The sequence below is a fragment of the Petromyzon marinus genome, chromosome 61, assembly GCF_048934315.1.
Source record: "Petromyzon marinus isolate PM22_M1 ecotype Great Lakes invasive population chromosome 61, UKy_Petmar_22M1.pri1.0, whole genome shotgun sequence".
Classification (NCBI taxonomy): domain Eukaryota; kingdom Metazoa; phylum Chordata; class Hyperoartia; order Petromyzontiformes; family Petromyzontidae; genus Petromyzon; species Petromyzon marinus.
In genome coordinates, this window is record NC_133727.1 from 782,472 (window position 1) to 803,668 (window position 21,197).

The 21,197-nt window shown below is 56.3% G+C and overlaps 1 protein-coding gene across 7 annotated transcripts in view; it reads left to right on the forward strand.

Moving 5' to 3' along the window:
• Positions 1-21,197, forward strand: part of SNX25 (sorting nexin 25) — a 32,506-nt gene that overhangs the window by 408 nt on the left and 10,901 nt on the right. For 6 of the 7 annotated variants that reach the window (XM_032976902.2, XM_032976904.2, XM_032976903.2 and 3 more), the window contains exons 2-13: positions 5,572-6,464; positions 8,784-8,868; positions 9,335-9,551; positions 10,031-10,203; positions 10,673-10,871; positions 11,031-11,095; positions 12,313-12,512; positions 13,241-13,372; positions 14,003-14,518; positions 16,019-16,201; positions 16,786-16,917; positions 19,839-19,985. In XM_032976902.2, coding sequence (XP_032832793.2) covers positions 6,009-6,464; positions 8,784-8,868; positions 9,335-9,551; positions 10,031-10,203; positions 10,673-10,871; positions 11,031-11,095; positions 12,313-12,512; positions 13,241-13,372; positions 14,003-14,518; positions 16,019-16,201; positions 16,786-16,917; positions 19,839-19,985 — 2,505 coding nt within the window. In that variant the 5' untranslated portion in view covers positions 5,572-6,008. Of the gene's footprint in view, positions 1-32; positions 2,117-5,571; positions 6,465-8,783; positions 8,869-9,334; positions 9,552-10,030; positions 10,204-10,672; positions 10,872-11,030; positions 11,096-12,312; positions 12,513-13,240; positions 13,373-14,002; positions 14,519-16,018; positions 16,202-16,785; positions 16,918-19,838; positions 19,986-21,197 lie in introns of those variants that run through there. The other variant, XM_076053419.1, reaches the window with a different exon arrangement.

The following is a 21,197-nucleotide window of genomic DNA, read 5'->3' on the forward strand; positions in this document are numbered from 1 at the left end:
GGAGGCCGCCGCTGTCGTTGTTGGTGATGTTGTTGGTGATGTTGTTGTTGGTGGTGATGTTGTTGTTGGTGATGTTGTCGATTGCAAGGGCCGCTTGTCGCCACAGGCTCCCTCTCTGGAATGCGCACAGGGCGCCTACGGGGTGTGGTTGTGTAGTGTGTGGTGTTGTGTAGTGTGTGGTTGTGTAGTGGTGTAGTGTGTGTGGTTGTGTAGTGTGTGGTTGTGTTGCGTAGTGTGTGGTTGTGTAGTGGTGTAGTGTGTGTGGTTGTGTAGTGTGTGGTTGTGTTGCGTAGTGTGTGGTTGTGTAGTGTGTGGTTGTGTTGCGTAGTGTGTGGTTGTGGAGTGTGTGGTTGTGTTGCGTAGTGGTGTGGTTGTGTTGCGTAGTGTGGTTGCGTAGTGGTGTGGTGTGTAGTGGTGTAGTGTGTGGTTGCGTAGTGGTGTAGTGTGTGGTTGTGTATTGTGGTGGTTGTCTGGTATGGTGTAATGTGGTTGTGCTGTGTGGTTGTGTGGTCTGGTTGTGTGGTCTGGTTTTGTAGAGTGTTAGTGTGGAGTGGTGTACAGTGGTTGTGTAGTGTCACTGTACAGTGGTTAAGCGTCGTTGCGAAGTGTAATGGTGCTGAGTGGTTGTATGGTGTGGATGTGTAGGGTAGTGGGTAGTATTTTTAGATTTAAAGCTTTCGTGACTGCAGGGATTCATCTTCTTGGTTCTTTTGGTAAAGTCACGTAGAATGGCCTACTGTATACCACACTGCTGTATATTCACTATACAATTACGATACTATATATTGCCTTATGAATTATGTTAAACATTACATTGTTATGCTATTTATTATTCTATAAACCATACCATTGACCGTCGTGTGAAAGGTATTGAGGCAGTGCCAGGAATGGACTGCGGTCTGAAAGTCACCGTAAAATACAATCAATAACTGAAATGGTTTATAACGTCTTTGCAATGGTTACTAAGCCAGAATCCATCTTCTCGGTTGAAATTGTCTCTGTGTATATGTGGATAGCCTCATGAACGAATCTCTCATGGTAGCCGGATGGCTTGCAGAGAATCTCCGTCTTGGAGAAGTCAATGTCATGTGAGCCCACCGAATTATAACAGTGATCTACCACGGCTGAGGTGTTCGTCCTACCGTGTTTCAAGTCTGCTTTATGTTCACGGATGCGGTCCGAGATATGTCGTTTGGTTTCTCCAATGTAGCTGCTACCACAGAGGTAACTTAGTTTGTAGACGCCCGGGTACTGTATGTCTGGAACCACATCTTTTACAGACGGAACCAGATCACGGATTTTATGTGCTGTGTTGAATCGGACCTGGATCTTGTGTTTATTCAGGATTTTGGAGATCTTTTTTGTGACCCCCGCAATGTAGGGTAAGGTTATGGTTTTGAATGGCTCCTCAAGAGGGTCCTTCTTCATGGTTGGAGTGATGGCTTTCCGGATTGTGTAGTCTGAGTAACCATTAGCCTTGAGAGCTTGGTGTACGTGCTTGAGTTCACTGGCAATGTGTTCCTGGTCGGAAATGCATTGGGCTCTATGGTATAGGGTCTTGATGAGGGAATTCTTGTTGGATGGATGGTGGTGGGAATCCGGTTTTAAGTAAGCATCCGTATGGGTAGTTTTCCTGTAGACAGAGTGGCTCATTGAACCATCAGGTCTCCTTTTAATTAGGACATCCAAAAAAATTGATGGCTGGGTGTATGTAATTGATGTGGTCGAGGAATTGGTCTAGAGCAGGCCGGCCATGTGGCCAGATGACAAAAGTGTCATCCACGTACCTCTTCTATAAGGTTGGGCGCAGAGTGGCAGTCTGGATGGCGTCAGTCTCAAATTTCTCCATGAAAATGTTGGCTACAACCGGAGATAGGAGGGAGCCCATTGGGGTGCCCTCAGTTTGTTTGTAGAAAGTTCCATTCCAAGTGAAGTATGTATTGGTTAAGCAGTGTCTCACCAGGGGGGGTACCTCAGTGTTTAGTCCTTGATGAACCAAGTCTTCAATGATTGCGATGGTGTCAGGTACAGGAACTTTGGTGACTAAGGAAACTACATCAAAACTGACAAGCAGATCGTCTGGGGACAGGGAAATACCCGTGATTGTCGGTACCAGGTGAGTAGAATTTTGTACCGCAGAGGTGGTTTTTCCAGTGAAAGGCTGCAGGATTTCAGACAGAAAACGAGCCAGTTTGTAGGTGGGGGGAGTTGATAGTAGAGACGATGGGACGAAGGGGTGTATCTACTTTATGTATTTTTGGTAAGCCGTATAATCTTGGTGGCCTGGCAGCAGAAAGGTTTCAACGAGAACTGTTTGGTTTGATCAATTAATGCGGTTGAATCAGAAATGATTTTGTTGGTTTGTATGACGAGGCTGTTAGTGGGATCTTTTTATTTTTGTATAGCTGCCATCGTTGAGTAATTCTTGAATTTTGTTGTTATATTCTATTTTATTCATGATGACAGTGGCATTGCCCTTGTCGGCCGAGAGGATGACAATGTCATCCATCTTTTTTTAATTTATATAATTGTGATTGTTTATGGTTGTGTAGTGTGGTTATGGAGTTTGGAAGTGTGTGGTTGTACAGAGTGGTTTAGTGTGGTGCTGCAGAGTGCTTACACAGTGCAGTTTACAATCTAGGTCTAAACAGGGTAATTAAATCCCTCTTTAATTTAGCATTACAACCGCAGTTACATAAACTTATTACGCAACAACCACCTTACAACAACCGCACGGCAAATCGCATCGGCTTACGACGTTTCGGTGTGACCACTAGCACGTGATACAATTACACAAAAGCATGATTGAACCACCATGGGCTCACCGACTATGCCACAACCACGCCGAGCATCCGCCGGAACCACGAAGAGCAAAACAAAACCACGCAGAGCAACCACCAGATCCACGATGAGAATCACACAGCCACGCAGAGCATCCACCAGAACCACGACGTGCATCACACAACCACGCAGAGCAACCACCAGAACCACGACATGCGTCACACAGCCACACAGAGCAACCACCAGAACCACGACGTGCATCACACAACCACACAGAGCAACCACCAGAACCACGACGTGCATCACACAGCCACACAGAGCAACCACCAGAACCACAACGTGCGTCACACAACCACAGAGCAACCACCAGAACCACGACGTGCATCACACAGCCACACAGAGCAACCACCAGAACCACGATGAGAATCACACAGCCACAGAGCAACCACCAGAACCACGACGTGCATCACACAACCACCAGAACCACGACGAGAATCACACAGCCACGCAGAGCATCCACCAGAACCACGACGTGCATCACACAACCACGCAGAGCAACCACCAGAACCACGACATGCGTCACACAGCCACACAGAGCAACCACCAGAACCACGACGTGCATCACACAACCACACAGAGCAACCACCAGAACCACGACGTGCATCACACAGCCACACAGAGCAACCACCAGAACCACAACGTGCGTCACACAACCACAGAGCAACCACCAGAACCACGACGTGCATCACACAGCCACACAGAGCAACCACCAGAACCACGATGAGAATCACACAGCCACAGAGCAACCACCAGAACCACGACGTGCATCACACAACCACCAGAACCACGACGAGAATCACACAGCCACGCTGAGCGACTGCATTTGATGCGGTTTTGCGAAATGTGGTTATTTTAATGTGGTTGTTGTCTGTGGTAATAACATTATTATTGTACAGCCCTTTTGTCAATCCACTGCTGCTGGCTGTTTGACCATTGTAGTTACGGCACACCACAGGCAGCTCCGTGCCTCCGATGAGCCCGGTTGTCTACATAGAGTGCGAAAGAAGTTCAACGTACATACATCCTGCCCATAGACTAACACTGCCCATAGACTAACACTGCCCATAGACTCAACACTGCCCATAGACTAACACTGCCCATAGACTAACACTGCCCATAGACTCAACACTGCCCATAGACTCAACACTGCCCATAGACTAACACTACCCATAGACTCAACACTGCCTATAGACTCAACACTGCCCATAGACTCAACACAGCCCATAGACTCAACACTACCCATAGACTCAACACTGCCCATAGACTAACACTGCCCATAGACTCAGCACTGCCCATAGACTCAACACTGCCCATAGATTCAGCACTGCCCAGAGACTCAACACTGCCCACAGATTCAACACTGCCCATAGACTAACACTGCCCATAGACTCAACACTGCCCATAGACTAACACTGCCCATAGACTAACACTACCCATAGACTCAACACTGCCTATAGACTCAACACTGCCCATAGACTCAACACAGCCCATAGACTCAACACTACCCATAGACTCAACACTGCCCATAGACTAACACTGCCCATAGACTCAACACTGCCCATAGACTCAACACTGCCCATAGACTAACACTGCCCATAGACTAACACTGCCCATAGACTCAACACTGCCCATAGACTCAACACTGCCCATAGACTAACACTACCCATAGACTCAACACTGCCTATAGACTCAACACTGCCCATAGACTCAACACTGCCCATAGACTCAACACTACCCATAGACTCAACACTGCCCATAGACTCAACACTGCCCATAGACTCAACACTACCCATAGACTCAACACTGCCCATAGACTCAACACTGCCCATAGACTCAACACTGCCCATAGACTCAACACTACCCATAGACTCAACACTGCCCATAGACTAACATTGCCCATAGACTAACATTGCCCATAGACTCAACACTACCCATAGACTCAACACTACCCATAGACTCAACACTGCCCATAGACTCAACACTACCCATAGACTCAACACTGCCCATAGACTCAACACTGCCCATAGACTCAACACTGCCCATAGACTCAACATTGCACCTCCGATGAGCACGGTTGGCTACATACGTTGCGAAATAAGTTCGCCATATGTACATACATGCATCTTATATTAACGCAATTTACACAGCGCCTTAACCAAGGGGCTTTACAAAGCGTTAACAACGGTACAACAACAACGACAAGAATAACAACTCGTGTGTGAATGTAATGGTGAAGATGCAGTGAATGAAATGGACGAGAGGGAAGCAATGGGGGCGAATCTGCGATGCGTTAATTTGGTGAAAGAGAAATTTATGACAGAAAATCATGGTGATGATGAATGGGTTGAATGAACGGGGTGAATGAGTGATCACCGTGTAATGAGAATATGAAGAGGGATCAGGAACGGCGGTGGTGGCTATGAGAAGGAGACGAAGGGGGGGGGGGGGAGTCGTGGGGTGAGCTAGGGAACAAGTGAGTTGTGAGTAAGGAGCAGAAACTGGTACATGCATTACTTCACCACGCTGGGCAGTGCTGATTGGTTCATATATCACTGGACCCGTTCTGATGTTACTCGCCGCTGTCATTAGCCCTGAACTCGGATAGAACTCGCTTACGACGTAGCGCTGATATCACCGAAATCATGCCGAGGACAAACGTGTATTGTGGAAAGCACTGTCGAGTCCATTGCTTCTTTCATGATTTTTCCTCCTTGTCTGTTGTTCTTTTAGCAACAACAGCAGCAGCTTTGAGCAGCAGGACTGAAAACGTGAAGACGATTGCAGCGGACGCAGCAACAGCGGTGGAATTGAAGACAGCATCAGCAGCAATAGCATCAACTTTGGCAACAGCAGCAGCATCAGTTGCAATGATCATCAGCATCACCACACACACAGCAGCAGCAATGCATCACCAATAGCACCATCGGCATCACCATCGGCATCACCATCGGCATCACCATCGGCATCACCACACACACAGCAGCAGCAATGCATCACCAATAGCATCATCACCATCGGCATCACCATCGGCATCACCACACACACAGCAGCAGCAGCAGCAGCGGAAGCTCTATATCACAAAATCATTCCTGGCCCCACCAAATTCCACCACCACCATTGCCGCCACCGGCCAAACACACTAGCGCCAGCGCAATGACTCGCCTCGCATGATGGACACCACCGCAGCCATGCCTGCAGAAGATGGCGGTGGCGGCGCTGGCGGCAGCAGCGGCAGCAACAACAACAGCAGTGTCGCCCTACGCATTGGCACGAGTGTCAGAGCGGGCCAGGATCCCGGTTGCACCGCCACCGCGGCGGTGAGCGCCACCGCTCCGTCCTCCCCGGGGCCGCCCTCGCGCTCGCTCCTGGTGTTCGCCACGGGCTGGGCCCTGCTGGCCGCGGGGCTCTCCCTGCCGCTGCTGCTGCCGGCGCTGCTGCCGGGGCTGCGGGCGCTGCTGCTGGCGCTGCTGTGGGGCGTCTGCTTCGCGCTCGGGGTGGTGGACGCGCTGAGGGCCGGCGCCGCCGCCGCCGAGCCCGGCCCGCGCTTCCGCCAGCGGCGACTGTGGAGGCGCCGGCGGCTCCAGCGGCGGTCGCTCGCCCACGAGCGCCTGGAGGAGCTCTCGGTGAGGCGGCCGCCTCGAGCGGCTCGCGGCGGCCGCTCCGCGGGGGGAGGGAGGCTCGCGCTATCGTCCGAACGTCTTATCGAGATTCGTACGGCGCATTTTAGCCGAGACGCTTACGAGTTGAATTGCGAGATTGTACGTGGCGTGAGAATGATTTGAAATGAAGGATTGGGGCTGTCGTGAGTGGTGGCGTAGTTTCGATGACGGCAGAACCAAGAGGGGTTGATAAGGAAGGGGTTGGGATAGGCCTGGTCGTAGCTGGCGAGGGCGGCAGAAATCTGGGGTTGGTCTGAAAAGTGACGACGCGTCGGGCGTTGGAAAGACAAAGGGGGGGGGGGGGGGGGGGGGGGTTTGCGATGGGCAAAGCCTGGAATGGAGAGGCTGAGCCCTGACCCTGTACCACTGAGGATGGGAAGCCACGGTGGCTAGGAGATGTTAACTACCTCGCCTGGTATACAGGAGGTCGTGGGTTCGATCCCGACCCTGACGACGCCTGCTGTATAATTGGGGGTTTGTGTGTCTCTCTTTCTCTCCTCCCGTGGTGGCGTGGTTTTTCTCCTGGTCCTCCGGTTTTCCCTCCATTTAGAATCAACGTCACGTGTTCAGAGGATTTGGCTGCTGCTATAAATCACCACGTCATAAGCCACTTAGTTGAGCTATCATTTGTGGCCGGGTTACTTCTGAAAAAGAGCTACATAGCTCAGTGGGCCTTACCTGGTAAAAAATAAAAAAAATAGTCCAGTTTTAGTTCAGGATGTATCTGAGCACTAAGGTTGCCATTTCTGAAGTATCCTGGGTTCTAATCCTTGCTCTGGATGTCTCCTGGTCTGAATGTCGCTGTCTCTCTTAGAGGGGTTCATAATGGCTGTGTCCGGGCACTGCAGCCCGTACTCCTGAGGTCCTGGGTTTGAATCTGGGTTGAGAACCGGGTTCTCAAGTTTACCGAGTTGATGGTCTCAGCCTGGTCATGAATGACTGCACGAAATCTTTTGCTTCGCTATTCACATTAATTTATTCTGCACTTCGTTGGGATAAATTCCAGCTCGGAGGCGGTTGACCGCGCTGCTACGAGCGAGCATTACTCGCCGTTGCCGCGCGCGTGCGTGGAAAGCGTCCAGCCCGCTCCCCTGTGTGTGGCCTAGGGGTCGCGCGAAGCGATCTCACATGCGGCTCTGTGATATCCACATCAACGAGGGCCGTGCTCTGATAACACAAAGAGGGTCGCACCGCCCTCTGAGAGTTCTCGATGGATTCTTTATCCCGTGACGTCGATGGCGCAAACCGGCGTTTAATGATGTCAAGAATAATCGTGCATATGCACGTACGTATGTACGTCGAACTTCTTTCGCACCGTACGTAGCCAACCGTGCTAAGTGGAGGTGCGGGGGAAGGACAACAAACTATAACGCACGACAACCAAGAGCAGTTCTAAAGAAATGGTGGGCGTCCGTGACGCTTTCCTTCATGCGTTTGCCCTCGGGAAGTATTGCATCAGCGATTGTAAAGTTCCGCTTCAGGCCGCGTGTGACGCCGCGGGGTTGAAAGCACGTTTCTTGAGACCCGCCTTTTGTTGCGTGTTAGTTTGTTGTCCTTCCCCCGCACACCTCCGACTAGCGCGGTTGGCTACGTGAGCAGTGCGAAAGAAGTTCAAACGTGCGTACGCACACACGCGTACGTGCGTACGTGTGTGTGCGTACGTATGTGCGAATGTCAATGACAACACTGCCAGCGTGTGGGCCTTGAAATGAACGGCAGTCGATATTGTGATGTCGTCAGGAGCGAGCGGATTGCCCGCGCTGGTCGGCAAGGCGCCGGTGGTAATCTCCAAAGTTTTGGGCCACGGGCCTAGACGGCAACACAACTTTGTACCACACTTGAAGTCGGATTGGATCATCGTCACGAGAGTCCCCGTGAACTGCCGCCCCGCCCCCTTCCCTTCGTTACGGATGGGCGGACAAAGTTCTGGCAATGGCGCTCTCGGTCCGAGTTGGAAAGCCACGAAAAAATGTATCACGAGGAGGAGGGAGGGGGGAGAAGGGAGGGAGGAGGGGGAGGAGGAGGGAGGGGGATGGAGGGGATGAGGGAGATGGAGGGGATGAGGAGGAGGAGGGAGGGGATGAAGGGGATGAGGGAGGAGGGAGGGGAGGGAGGGAGGAGGGAGGAGGAGGGAGGGGGATGGAGGGGAGGAGGGATGAGGGGGAGGAGGGAGGGGGATGGAGGGGATGAGGGAGGGGGATGGAGGGGAGGAGGGAGGAGAGGGGTCTTTGCCACGCCACCCTTGTGATGTGCGCGCATTCTCACCCCTGTTCCGTGTTTCAGAGGGCGATAATGGCGATCCCGTCACAGTGCTCGCAGAACAGACGGATCCACTTGTCTCACACCATGGACAAGGCGCTCAAGGAAGGTGCGATGAACAGCTGATAGACAAAGATCGCCTCTCGCCCCCGTGTAGCATTAACAGACTGTTGGGGCAAGTGCTGTTAGCGAGCGCCTATGAAGGCCGGCACGGCACACAGGAGGGTGGTGGGCGGCCGTCTTTATCTCCCGAGTGGCGATGTTTACACACCGCACCAAGTACGCTTGAGGCCGAGTCGACCTAGGGGAGGCCCAGGACCGGCCGTGAGCGGCTATCGAACTCGGGTCGGTGGAGCGGCGCGCTGACCGCCACACCGCCGCTCCCCATCGATAGACGTGCGGGCGCACAAACAGCGGCCGGTCCCCTGAGTAGCCGTAAAGACCCTAGGGGCGGGTGCTGTTAGCGAGCACCCATGAAGGCCGGCGCCACGCCCAGCCGTCTCTGTGTCAGTGTTTGCACCCCGCACCAGGCACTCGTTAATGTCTCCCCCGCGCGCCTCCACGCCGCCGTGCAGTGTGGGAGTACGTGCTGCGGGACTTTGTGCTCTCGTGGTACGCGCCCCTGAGCCTGGACCAGGCGACGCTGCAGGCCCTGCTCACCGAGGACCTGTGGGCGGCCGTGCGGGAGGCCCGCTCGCGGCTGGGCCGCGTGGACGCGCCGCGGCTCGTCGCCCGGGACCTGGCGCGCGCCCTCACCGCGCACTTTGCCGCGCTGCGCGTCGCCAGCGACAGGTGTGCCGCACTCGCGCACCACCACCGCTGTGGCTTTCACCGTTGCGGTTTGTCTTTTAGCACTGAAACCGCTGCGTTTGTATGAAAATAAATGTTTATCTTAGCAGGTAAGGCCCGCTCGGCTGTACAGTTCTTTTTCAGGAGCGGCCTGGCCACAAATGATAGCTCAACGAAGTGGCTCATTACGTAGAAATGTATTGAAGTTGCCAAACACTGTAAACGCGTGTTGCTAAATGTGGAGGAGAAAACCGGAAGACCCGGGGAAAACTCCACGCGACCACGGGGGGAGAGAGACACGCAAACTCCAAATATACAGCAGCAGCAGGCGTCAGGGTCAGGATCGATCCCACGACCTCCTGCATACCAGGCGAGGTAGTTAACATCTGGCCACCTTAGCAAGCTGTAGGCTTGTTCCGTGATCGACAGCCAGGAGGCGGAGACAATTCACTCGTGGGCGTGGCCTGCACTGCGATTGGCAGGTGGGAGGCGGAGCGCCTCCCCTTCCCGCTGCACCCGTGCCTGCGCAGCTCGCAGGCGGAGCTGCAGTTTGTGCGCGCGTGCACGCGGGCGCTGCTGCTGGCGCTGCTGCCGCGGCGCGACGCTCGCTCCCTGGGCCTCGTCGTCGTCCTCACGGAGGTGTTCGCCGTGAGAGGTGCCCACACGGCCTCCTGCCGCCCACGCCCTCCACGTCCCCCCCCACGTCCCCCCCCACGTCCCCCCCACGTCCCCCCCACGTCCCCCCCACGTCCCCCACATCTGCCCCTCGGGCGCATTCTCGGTTCGGGTCGGCGCCGGAAGTCACCGATTCTCTCTCCCGGCGCGGGGGTCTAAAACGACGGCGTCCCAACGGTCTGGTTTTTTTATTTTGTGTGCCCGAGCAGGGAGCGGGAATGGTCGCGGTTTAGGGCCCTGCGCTGCGAACTCGGCCACCCGGGTTCGATTCCCACTCGCGACCGAATGTTTGATCCGGGGAGGCAAAGGCGGCCGGACGTGGCGTTTGACCGCCCGCCCACTCGTTAGCCGTGTTACTCGCGACGGCCGCCCCGACAGGCCTGTCGAAGGCTCCGGGTTGGTGGGGTTGGTGGGGTTGGTGGGGGGGTGATCTTTGTCTCCGGTCTCAGTGCTGAAGCCGCTGGTGGAGCTGCTGAGTGACCCGGACTTCGTGAACCGCTCGCTCCTCGCCGAGCTGGAGCGTCGCGGCGGCGGCGGCGGCGGCGCGGGGGGCAAGCACGCCCGCTCCTACGCCTACGCGCCCAGCTACGAGGACTTCGTCAAACTCATCCACGGCAGCAGCGACATCGACTTCCTCATGCAGCTCAGGTGACCGCTTCGACCCGCCCCCGACGCGTCTGCCTCCGTCACCACTCCGACCCGCGTGCCGCACCGCCGCCGTCCGTTTCGCCCCGGCCGCTTTTGACAATTTTTCTGGACCTCTCCCGGGCGGCCTGCGCTGACGCGTCGTCCGGTGCCCGTGCGCAGGTACCAGATCATGGTGGAGATCATTCAGGCCACCACGCTCAGCCACTTCCCGCAAGTCAAGAACGGTGAGAGGCCGATGGCGCCGAGGGCTCGGAGCCCGAGCCAGCCGGCAAAGCGATATCCCCCGCTAAACCCGCGGAGCCTCCGTTCACCCGCGGCCTACGAGCACCAAGGCAAAGGACCCCCACCCCCACCCTCGCCCCCCCCCCCCCCCCCCCCCACGTAGCCTTTAAGGGGCTGTTGGGGGCAAGTGCCGTTCGCACGCCCCGCCGCCTTCGTCTGGTGACGTTAACACGCCGCACGAGCTGTCGCTCGTTCAAGGGGAGCGAGTCGAGCGAGCGGAGGCTCGGCGGCGGTTCGGACATCGGACGTCCGTGCGGAAGAGCTTCGTAGCTCGTCGGATGTCCTCCAGGGTAAATGAATATTCTGAGCGGCGATCGAACCCCGGGGTCGCCGGGCTTGTAGCGCGGTGCGCTAACCGGCGCGGCCTCCGCACCTCCGATTAGCGCGGTTGGCTACGTACGGTGCGAAAGAAGTTGAGTGTACATCCACGCACACGCTCGTGTGTGCGTGCCGTAGACGCGCGCGCACGTGAGCACGCGGAGATAGACTGATGTTGACTTGCACGGATCACCAGGTTACCGCTCTGTGACCGTGTCCATAGCAACGAGACGCGTTGATCAGAGCTCGTGGTGGAACGCCGGCTCCATAACGGATTAATCGACGAAGATTTGTAAATGACCAGCGCGACGCACGATGATGATGATGATGATGCCGACGGCGTCACCAGTCCCCCGCCTGTCACCTCCCGTCCAGCGGCACATGCGGGAACAGGTGCGAGAGTCGTTATTTCCACCCGCTCTCGTGCTGCACGAGTGGTCGAGGGACCGAACCGATCATTATCGGTGGAGTCCTCAATGACTCCGGTAATCGGATTACATCCCCGGTGCAAATTAAACCACGAGGACCGACTGACCCTGGGCTTACTCCTCCGCCCACTCCTGCTGCCCCCTCCTCCCCATCCTCTACTTCCCTTCCTCGCCCCCCCCCCACATCCCTCAACTTCCCCTTCCCTCCCCCCCCACGCTCCCCTGCGTCTCCTCGCGCGCGATGACGGAGACGAACGCGCGAGAGAATCGATTCGAGGTGCGACGCGTCGACCAATTCCAACCCCCGCTGCCCCCCACCCCCACGCCCCCCCACCCCCACGCGCCCCCCACCCCCACGCTCCCCCCCCACCCCCACGCTCCCCCCCACCCCCACGCTCCCCCCCACCCGCCAGTGAGCAGGGAGGCCGGCAAGGGGGAGCTGCTGCGTTCGCGCAACGTGAAGCGCTACCTGAACCAGCTGACGGTGGCGCGAGCGCAGTGCGACAAGCGCATCGCACTGCTGGGCGGGGGGGCCTGGCCCCCGCGGGGAGGGGGCGCTGCCGTCCCCGACGGGGAGAGGGGGGGGCCGCCCGCCACCACCCCGCACCGCCGCGTGAGTCTCGCCCGCCCCCCCCCCCCCCCCCCCGCGGAGGGTTGGGGGGGGGGAGGACACGCGGAGCGCCTGGGTTCGATGGCAGAGTTCGCTGTCCGGAGGTTGCAACCGGATTCGTGAGCGTGCGGGGGTTTCGCCGAGGACTTTCGGGTCGGCGCGGTCGGTTTCACGATGGCCGCTTCAGCGCCGCCGGCATTCTGGGTTCAACTCCCGTTTTCAGCCCCTCCTGAGACTCGACCACCTCACGCCGTGCCGGCCTTGCTAGGTGCCACTCGCTGTCGGCCCTCGTCCCAACAGCCTGCGTGGGCTAGCCGGGGGATCGTCGTCTTTGCGCGCGTACCAGTGTGCGTCCGTGCGTGCGTACGTGTGGGTGGAGCGGTGGTGGAGCGGTGGTGGAGCGGTGGTGGAGCGGTGGTGGAGCGGTGGTGGAGCGCGCCACGCTACGAACCCGAGGGCCTGAGTTCGATTCCCGCTCACGGCCACCAACAACAACGGTGACAATTATCTGAACCGGTCCTGGTCGACTCGGCCTCAAATGAGTACGCCGGCGCGGTGTGTCGTAAACATCGCCACTGGGGAGACAAAGGCGGCCGGGCGTGGTGCTGGCCGCCCACCCCGTCGTGTGCCGTGCCGGCCTTCACAGGCGCTCGCGAACAGCACTCGCCCCGACGTTCTGTTGAGGCTGCAGGGGCAATCTGCGTCCTTGTGCGTGCGATTTCTCGTCACAGCTGCTGCAGTTCGAGGAGGTGCTCGCCAGCGCGTCCGCGCGCCAGTGCTTCGGCCGCTACCTGGAGCGCTGGGACAAGCGCACGCTACTGGACTACTGGGAGGCGGTGGAGCACCTCAAGCAAGCGCCCAAGGTCGCTGGCGACACAACAACGGCGCCGGCCGCAGCCTGATGATGCTGGCTGTTAACTACCAGCAAAATGTCTGCAACCGGTTGTTAAATGTGACGGACCGGTGTCTAGACACTACACAGAGAGACTGGTCCTGGTGGGGTCTCTAGACACTACACAGAGAGACTGGTCCTGGTGGGGTCTCTAGACACTACACAGAGAGACTGGTCCTGGTGGGGTCTCTAGACACTACACAGAGAGACTGGTCCTGGTGGGGTCTCTAGACACTACACAGAGAGACTGGTCCTGGTGGGGTCTCTAGACACTACACAGAGAGACTGGTCCTGGTGGGGTCTCTAGACACTACACAGAGAGACTGGTCCTGGTGGGGTCTCTAGACACTACACAGAGAGACTGGTCCTGGTGGGGTCTCTAGACACTACACAGAGAGACAGGCCTCACAGTAGCCAGTTGCGTGAAACAGCCGGAGGGCAGTCCTCCCTCGGCTCCAATTAAAATCAATCGATGGGAGAGCCTCACTCTGGGAATGATACTTCTTCACAACTGACCACTGCTCCTTAAAACCGCTGACCTTCCGACCTTCGACCCCGTCGCCCCGTGCCCCCCACCTGCCCCGCCCACCCCCCCGGACAGACCGACACGGCTCAGATCGTGGGCGAGATTTACCAGGACTTCTTCGTGGACAGCCGGCGCGCCATCGCGGTCGACCGCGCCAGCTACCGCGCGGTGCAGGAGTGCATCTCGGGCGAGCGCGGCCCCGAGGTGCTGCACGGCATCCAGGCGGGCGTGGCCTCCTCCCTGCGGGACAAGTACTACCCCTCGTTCCTCGTGAGCCGGGCCTACGATGCGTGGCTGGCGGGCAGCGCCGGCGAGGACGACGCGGACGCTGGCACGCCGCCCGCCGCCGACGGGCCCGAGGGGCGCCGCCCTGCCGTCGTGCGGGGCTCCGGGGCGGCCGATGGGGAGCAGCAGCGCCAGGAGGTGGAGGAGGAAGAGGAAGATGACGAAGAGGAGGAGGAAGAGGAAGATGTGGTGGTGGTGGAGGAGGAAGTGGTGGAGGAGGAAGAGGACGACGAGGAGGAGGAGGAGGATGAGATGGAAGAAGACGACGGCGAGGAGAGAGACGAGGATGGAAGCGCTTGCACTCACGTGAGTGCGGCTGCTGTTGTGTTGGGCAGCAGCGGAGGGCAGAAGTAGGGGAGGCTCTGGTGGTGTCATTGTGTTGGCGCGTGCGCATTTCCTCGTGTGCAATTCTGTGTGAGTCTGTGTACTGTAGCGGTTAGCACTCTGCGCTATGAACCCAGCGACCTGAGTTCTGGGCCTCCCCTAGGTTGACTCGGCCTCAAAACGAACTTCACCGCCGCCGAGACAAAAGGCACCCAGGCACGTGTGGTGCTGTCCACACCGCCACACACACGCCACACCCCCCGCTGACAGTCCGTAACAATGTCGGCTAATCCGGCAAGTGGACTAAACCCCCGCCACGGTAATGCAGAATTTCCACCAAACGGCCGCCTAATGGTGGCCGTTTGCTCCGTTTGAACGGGGAGGCGCGCGTTTGGCTGCAATCGAGAAACGCAGACTCGGGTCTATCGCTTGCCCAAAAACATTCCCCAAGCAGCACGATCGGTTCCTTTTGGGCTCGGAATTGCCGTGTCAAAATTTGTATCTTTTTATTTAACCGTAAACCCTCTACCGGCCCAGCGGGAGAGCGAGCAAAATGGAGTTGTCACGTCGCGCAGGAAAAGTGCCGATTGATTTTAGTTGATCGGCAAAACCCGAGGCGGAGGGGGGATGTTGAAAAGCCCGAGCAACTTTTGACAGTTTTCCTCTGAAGACATTTTGCTGGAGATTACAGCCAGCAATCATCATCATCATCGTGAGGTGATAACAACAGCTCAGGCCCTCATCCCGTGGTTTGACTGCCTTCGTCGGCTGGTGGTGGTGGTGGCGGTGGTGGTTAGCATTTAGCGTCACACAAATTGACACGACGCTGCTGCGCGACGATCCGACCTGATAGAAACCCAATTTGTGATTCGTGACATCGGTGGAGAAAGACAAGAGAGAGAGAGATAGCGGGGCACTTACCAGCAGTGCAGTGGCTGCAGCAGCTCCCCGCACGCGCGCGGAACTCTGTGTGCGCTGACCGTGCAAATTCACTTCCACACGCGCACGCACGCTCGCACACTCGCACGCGCACACACGTACGTACGCACATGCACGCTCGCCACAGCAGGAACCGCACGCACACCGCGCGTGCCGCGTTTCACGCTGAGCCCGAGTTTTAGCCCAACCTCGACACCACTCTCCACACCAGGCCTCTCCCCACGCTCTGTTGTTGCTGTTGTCACGACTGCTGCCATTCTTCTTGCACTTTCAGTGTCCTGCCAAGTTTGTGCGGTAGGGGGTGGGGGCGATGGTGTTTATCCAAAGGCCTCCTTACTGATAAGATAGTGCTGCTGTCGATGGGAATGCTGCTGCTTCTGCTGCTGATGATAATATAATGCTACGTTTGTTGCTGTTCATGGTGAAAATGCTGCTGGCTCTTGATGATAATGCTGTGCTTCTGCCGACGATGATAACGATGGTAATACTCCAGCTTCTATTCCTGCTGTCCCCCCTCCCCAACCCCACCCCCTCCCCACGCAGGCCGAGGAGGGTGGCGGCCGCGGTGGCCTTGGCGGGGCCGGGGGCGGGGCCGGGGGCGGGGGCAGCCCCCCCTGCGAGCAGACGGACGCCGCCGTCTCCAAGCTGCAGCAGCTGAGCGAGAAGCTGGAGTACAAGCGGCAGGCGCTGGCGTCCATCCTCACCGCCCCCAAGCCGGACCGCAAGGTGCGGTGGCCGTCGTCACGCTGACCGCGGTGGCGGTGGCGGTGCCTCCGCATTCGTTCATTTGTTCGTTCACGGCAACAACGCTCGGGACAAACGAGACGGAACAAATGAGACGCAGTACAGACGAGACAGAACAATACATACAGACAGACAGAACAATACAGACAGACAGAACAATACTGACATACAGACAGACAGAACAATACAGACATACAGACAGACAGAACAATACAGACAGACAGACAGAACAATACAGACAGACAGAACAATACTGACATACAGACAGACAGAACAATACAGACAGACAGAACAATACTGACATACAGAACAATACAAACAAGACAGAACAATACAAAAAAGACAGAACAATACTGACATACAGAACAATACAAACAAGACAGAACAATACAAAAAAGACAGAACAATACAAACGAGACAGAACAATACAAACGAGATGAAAAACTACAAATGAGACGCACGACAATACAACCGGGTGGGCACAAACGAGCGTGCGGTGCCCGCTGTAGAGTGGCCGCTGCGTCCGCCCCTCCCGCCCCTCCCGCCCCTCCCGCCCCTGCCCCCAGATGGTGGGCAAGCTGGAGAGTGACATCGCGGCGCTGAGGAAGGAGTGCCAGGAGCTGGACTTCCACATCGAGCGCACGGACACTTGGTGGGAGAAGATCGGCCAGTGGACGGCCACCATCTCCCACTGCGAGGTGGCACGCGTGTGGCGTGTCTGTGTGTGTGTCTGTCTGTGTCTGTCTGTCTGTCTGTGTGTGTCTGTGTCTGTGTGTGTCTGTCTGTCTGTGTCTGTCTGTGTGTGTCTGTCTGTGTATCTGTGTGTGTACAGTGAGGGAAAAAAGTATTTGATCCCCTGCTGATTTTGTACGTTTGCCCACTGCAAAGAAATGATCAGTCTATAATTTTAATGGTAGGTTTGTTTGAACAGTGAGAGACAGAATAACAAAAAAATCCAGAAAAACGCATGTCAAAAATGTTATAAATTGATTTGCATTTTAATGAGGGGAATGAGTATTTGACTCCCTCTCAATCAGATTTCTGGCTCCCAGGTGTCTTTTATACAGGTAACGAGCTAAGATTCGGAGCACACTCTTAAAGGGGGTGCTCCTAATCTCAGCTTGTTACCTGTATAAAAGACACCTGTCCACAGAAGCAATCAATCAGATTCCAAACTCTCCACCATGGCCAAGACCAAAGAGCTCTCCAAGGATGTCAGGGACAAGATTGTAGACCTACACAAGGCTGGAATGGGTTACAAGACCATTGCCAAGCAGCTTGGTGAGAAGGTGACAACAGTTGGTGCGATTATTCGCAAATGGTAGAAACACAAAAGAACTGTCAATCTCCCTCGGCCTGGGGCTCCATGCAAGATCTCACCTCGTGGAGTTGCAATGATCATGAGAACAGTGAGGAATCAGCCCAGAATTACACGGGAGGATCTTGTCAATGATCTCAAAGCAGCTGGGACCATAGTCACCAAGAAAACAATTTGTAACACACTACGCCGTAAAGGACTGAAATCCTGCAGCGCCCGCAAGGTCCCCCTGCTCAAGAAAGCACATATACATGCCCGTCTGAAGTTTGCCAATGAACATCTGAATGATTCAGAGGACAACTGGGTGAAAGTGTTGTGGTCAGATGAGACCAAAATGGAGCTCTTTGGCATCAACTCAACTCGCTGTGTTTGGAGGAGGAGGAATGCTGCCTATGACCCCAAGAACACCATCCCCACCATCAAACATGGAGGTGGAAACAATATGTTTTGGGGGCGTTTTTCTGCTAAGGGGACAGAACAACTTCAGCGCATCAAAGGGACGATGGACGGGGCCATGTACCGTCAAATCTTGGGTGAGAACCTCTTTCCCTCAGCCAGGGCATTGAAAATGGGTCGTGGATGGGTATTCCAGCATGACAATGACCCAAAACACACGGCCAAGGCAACAAAGGAGTGGCTCAAGAAGAAGCACATTAAGGTCCTGGAGTGGCTTAGCCAGTCTCCAGACCTTAATCCCATAGAAAATCTGTGGAGGGAGCTGAAGGTTCGAGTTGCCAAACGTCAACCTCGAAACCTTAATGACTTGGAGAAGATCTGCAAAGAGGAGTGGGACAAAATCCCTCCTGAGATGTGTGCAAACCTGGTGGCCAACTACAAGAAACGTCTGACCTCTGTGCTTGCCAACAAGGGTTTTGCCACCAAGTACTAAGTCATGTTTTGCAGAGGGGTCAAATACTTATTTCCCTCATTAAAATGCAAATCAATTTATAACATTTTTGACATAGGTTTTTCCGGATTTTTTGTTGTTATTCTGTCTCTCACTGTTCAAATAAACCTACCATTAAAATTATAGACTGATCATTTCTTTGTCAGTGGGCAAACGTACAAAATCAGCAGGGGATCAAATACTTTTTTCCATCACTGTACCTGTGTGTGTCTTTGTGTCTGTGTGTGTGTCTGTCCTTGTGTTACGTACAGATGTGTGCATGTCGCCCACACACACACAACAAAGATCTTAGTCTTGTCTTGTGTGTCTTCATAGGTGCTCGCTAACAGCACTTGCCCCAACAATCTGTTAAGGCTATACGGGGGGTCTTTGTCTTTGGTAGTGCACCATATGTGTGTGTGTGAGTTAGTGCGCCGTGTGTGAGTTAGTGCGCCGTGTGTGTGTGTGTGTGTTAGTGCGCCGTGTGCGAGTTAGTGCGCCGTGTGTGTGTTTGTGCGCCGTGTGTGCGCCGTGTGTGTTTGTGCACCGTGTGTGTGTTAGTGCGCCGTGTGCGAGTTAGTGCGCCGTGTGTGTGTTTGTGCGCCGTGTGTGCGCCGTGTGTGTTTGTGCACCGTGTGTGTGTTAGTGCGCCGTGTGCGAGTTAGTGCGCCGTGTGTGTGAGTTAGTACGCCGTGTGTGAGTTAGTGCGCCGTGTGTGTGTTTGTGCGCCGTGTGTGTGTGTGTTTGTGCACCGTGTGTGTGTTAGTGCGCCGTGTGTGTGTGAATTAGTGCGCCGTGTGTGTGCGAGTTAGTGCGCCGTGTGTGTGTGCGAGTTAGCGTGCCGTGTGTGTGTGTGAGTTAGCGTGCCGTGTGTGTGTGTGAGTTAGCGTGCCGTGTGTGTGTGAGTTAGTGTGCCGTGTGTGTGTGTGAGTTAGTGTGCCGTGTGTGTGTGAGTTAGTGTGCCGTGTGTGTGTGAGTTAGTGTGCCGTGTGTGAGTTAGTGTGCCGTATGTGTGTGAGTTAGCGTGCCGTGTGTGAGTTATGAGTTAGCGTGCCGTGTGTGAGTTATGAGTTAGTTCGCCGTGTGTGTGTGTGAGTTAGTGCGCCGTAGGTGTGTGTTAGTTAGTGCGCCGTAGGTGTGTGTTAGTTAGTGCGCCGTGTGTGTGTGAGTTAGCGCGTCGTGTGTGTGTGAGTTAGTGCGCCGTGTGTGAGTTAGTGCGTCGTGTGTGAGTTATGAGTTTGTGCGCCGTGTGTGAGTGTGTGAGTGCATCGTGTGTGAGTTATGAGTTAGTGTGCCGTGTGTGTGTGAGTTAGTGCGCCGTGTGTGTGTGAGTTAGTGCGCCGTGTGTGTGTGAGTTAGTGCGCCGTGTGATCGTGCGCGCTTTGCGTCCGTTTGCGCGGGAACGACTTCCCCAGGCGGAGGAGGAGGGCGGCGAGCAGGTGCCGTGCTACGTGATCATGGTGCAGCTGGGCCGTGCCGAGCGCCCCTCGGCCTCCTCCATGGGCTGGGTGGTGTCCCGCACCCTCGCCGACTTCCACCGGCTGCACCGCCGCCTCTGCGAGGTGCGACGCCTCCCCGGCAAAAGCGCCGCCCCCCCTCCCCCCCCCGCCCCGCGCGGCCCCCCGCGAGCGGCGAGCGCCGGCGAAGGCCGACGACGCGGCGTGACGACCGAGCGGCGTGGCCGGAGCCTCCCCGGGTGCGGGTGTTTCACACGACGCGCGCTGCGGCGGCGGGCGCTCGTTTTTAGGCCGAGTCGACCTAGGGGAAGGCCCGGGAGGGGGTTCCGATGATCGTCGCTGGTGTTGGCCGCGAGCGGGCATCGAACTCGGGTCCTCTGCCGGCTTTGTAGCGCAGCGCCAACCACTGCGCCACCTCTCCCCCTGACATGCCTCAACACCTAAAGGTCCCCCGTGTAGCCTTAACAGACTGCAGGGGCAAGTGCTGTTAGTAGCGAGCAGCACCTGTGAAGGCCGGAACGGCACGCGAGGGGGTGGGTGGCCAGCACCACTCCCGACCGCCTTTGTCTCCCCGGTGGCGATGTTTACTACGCACCGCACCAGGTACTCATTTGAGGCTGAGTCGACCTAGCAGAGGCCCAGGACCGGTTCAGATAATCGTCACCGGTGTTGGCTGTGAGCAGGAATCGAACTCGGGTCGCCGGGGTTATAGCGCTAACCACTACACTACCACTTCCATGCACACAGACACGTGGAGTATCTTCATCAATACACAGCTGAGTGGTGTCGAACACTCTCTGCGCCGCAGCTTCTGAGCTGCCACACAACAACAACAATGACCGCTGTCCGCCACCAGGTGGCTGTGATGCCACCACGGCTACGTCAGTGACGATTATCTGAACCGGTCCTGGGCCTCCCCTACGTCTACTCAGCCTCAAATGATTGCCTGGTGCGATGCGTACAAATGTCGCCACGAAGGCGGGCGTGGTGCTGGCCACCCACCCCCTCGTGTGCCGTGCCGGCCTTCACAGGTGCTACTGCTCGCTATGACAGCACTTGCCCCCAACACTCTGTTAAGGCTACACGGGGGGGGGGGTTCTTTGTTTTTGAAGTAGGGGGTACAGCTGGTGGTGCATCGGGCAGTCATCTCAGTCAGCCAACCCATGGCACCTGCCGGGTCTGTCCTGTGACCTCCTGCACCTAGCCTGGCACAGTAGGGGGGCACAGCTGGTGGGGCATCGGGCAGTCATCTCAGTCAGCCAACCCATGGCACCTGCTGGCTCTGTCCCGTGACCTCCTGCACCTAGCCTGGCACAG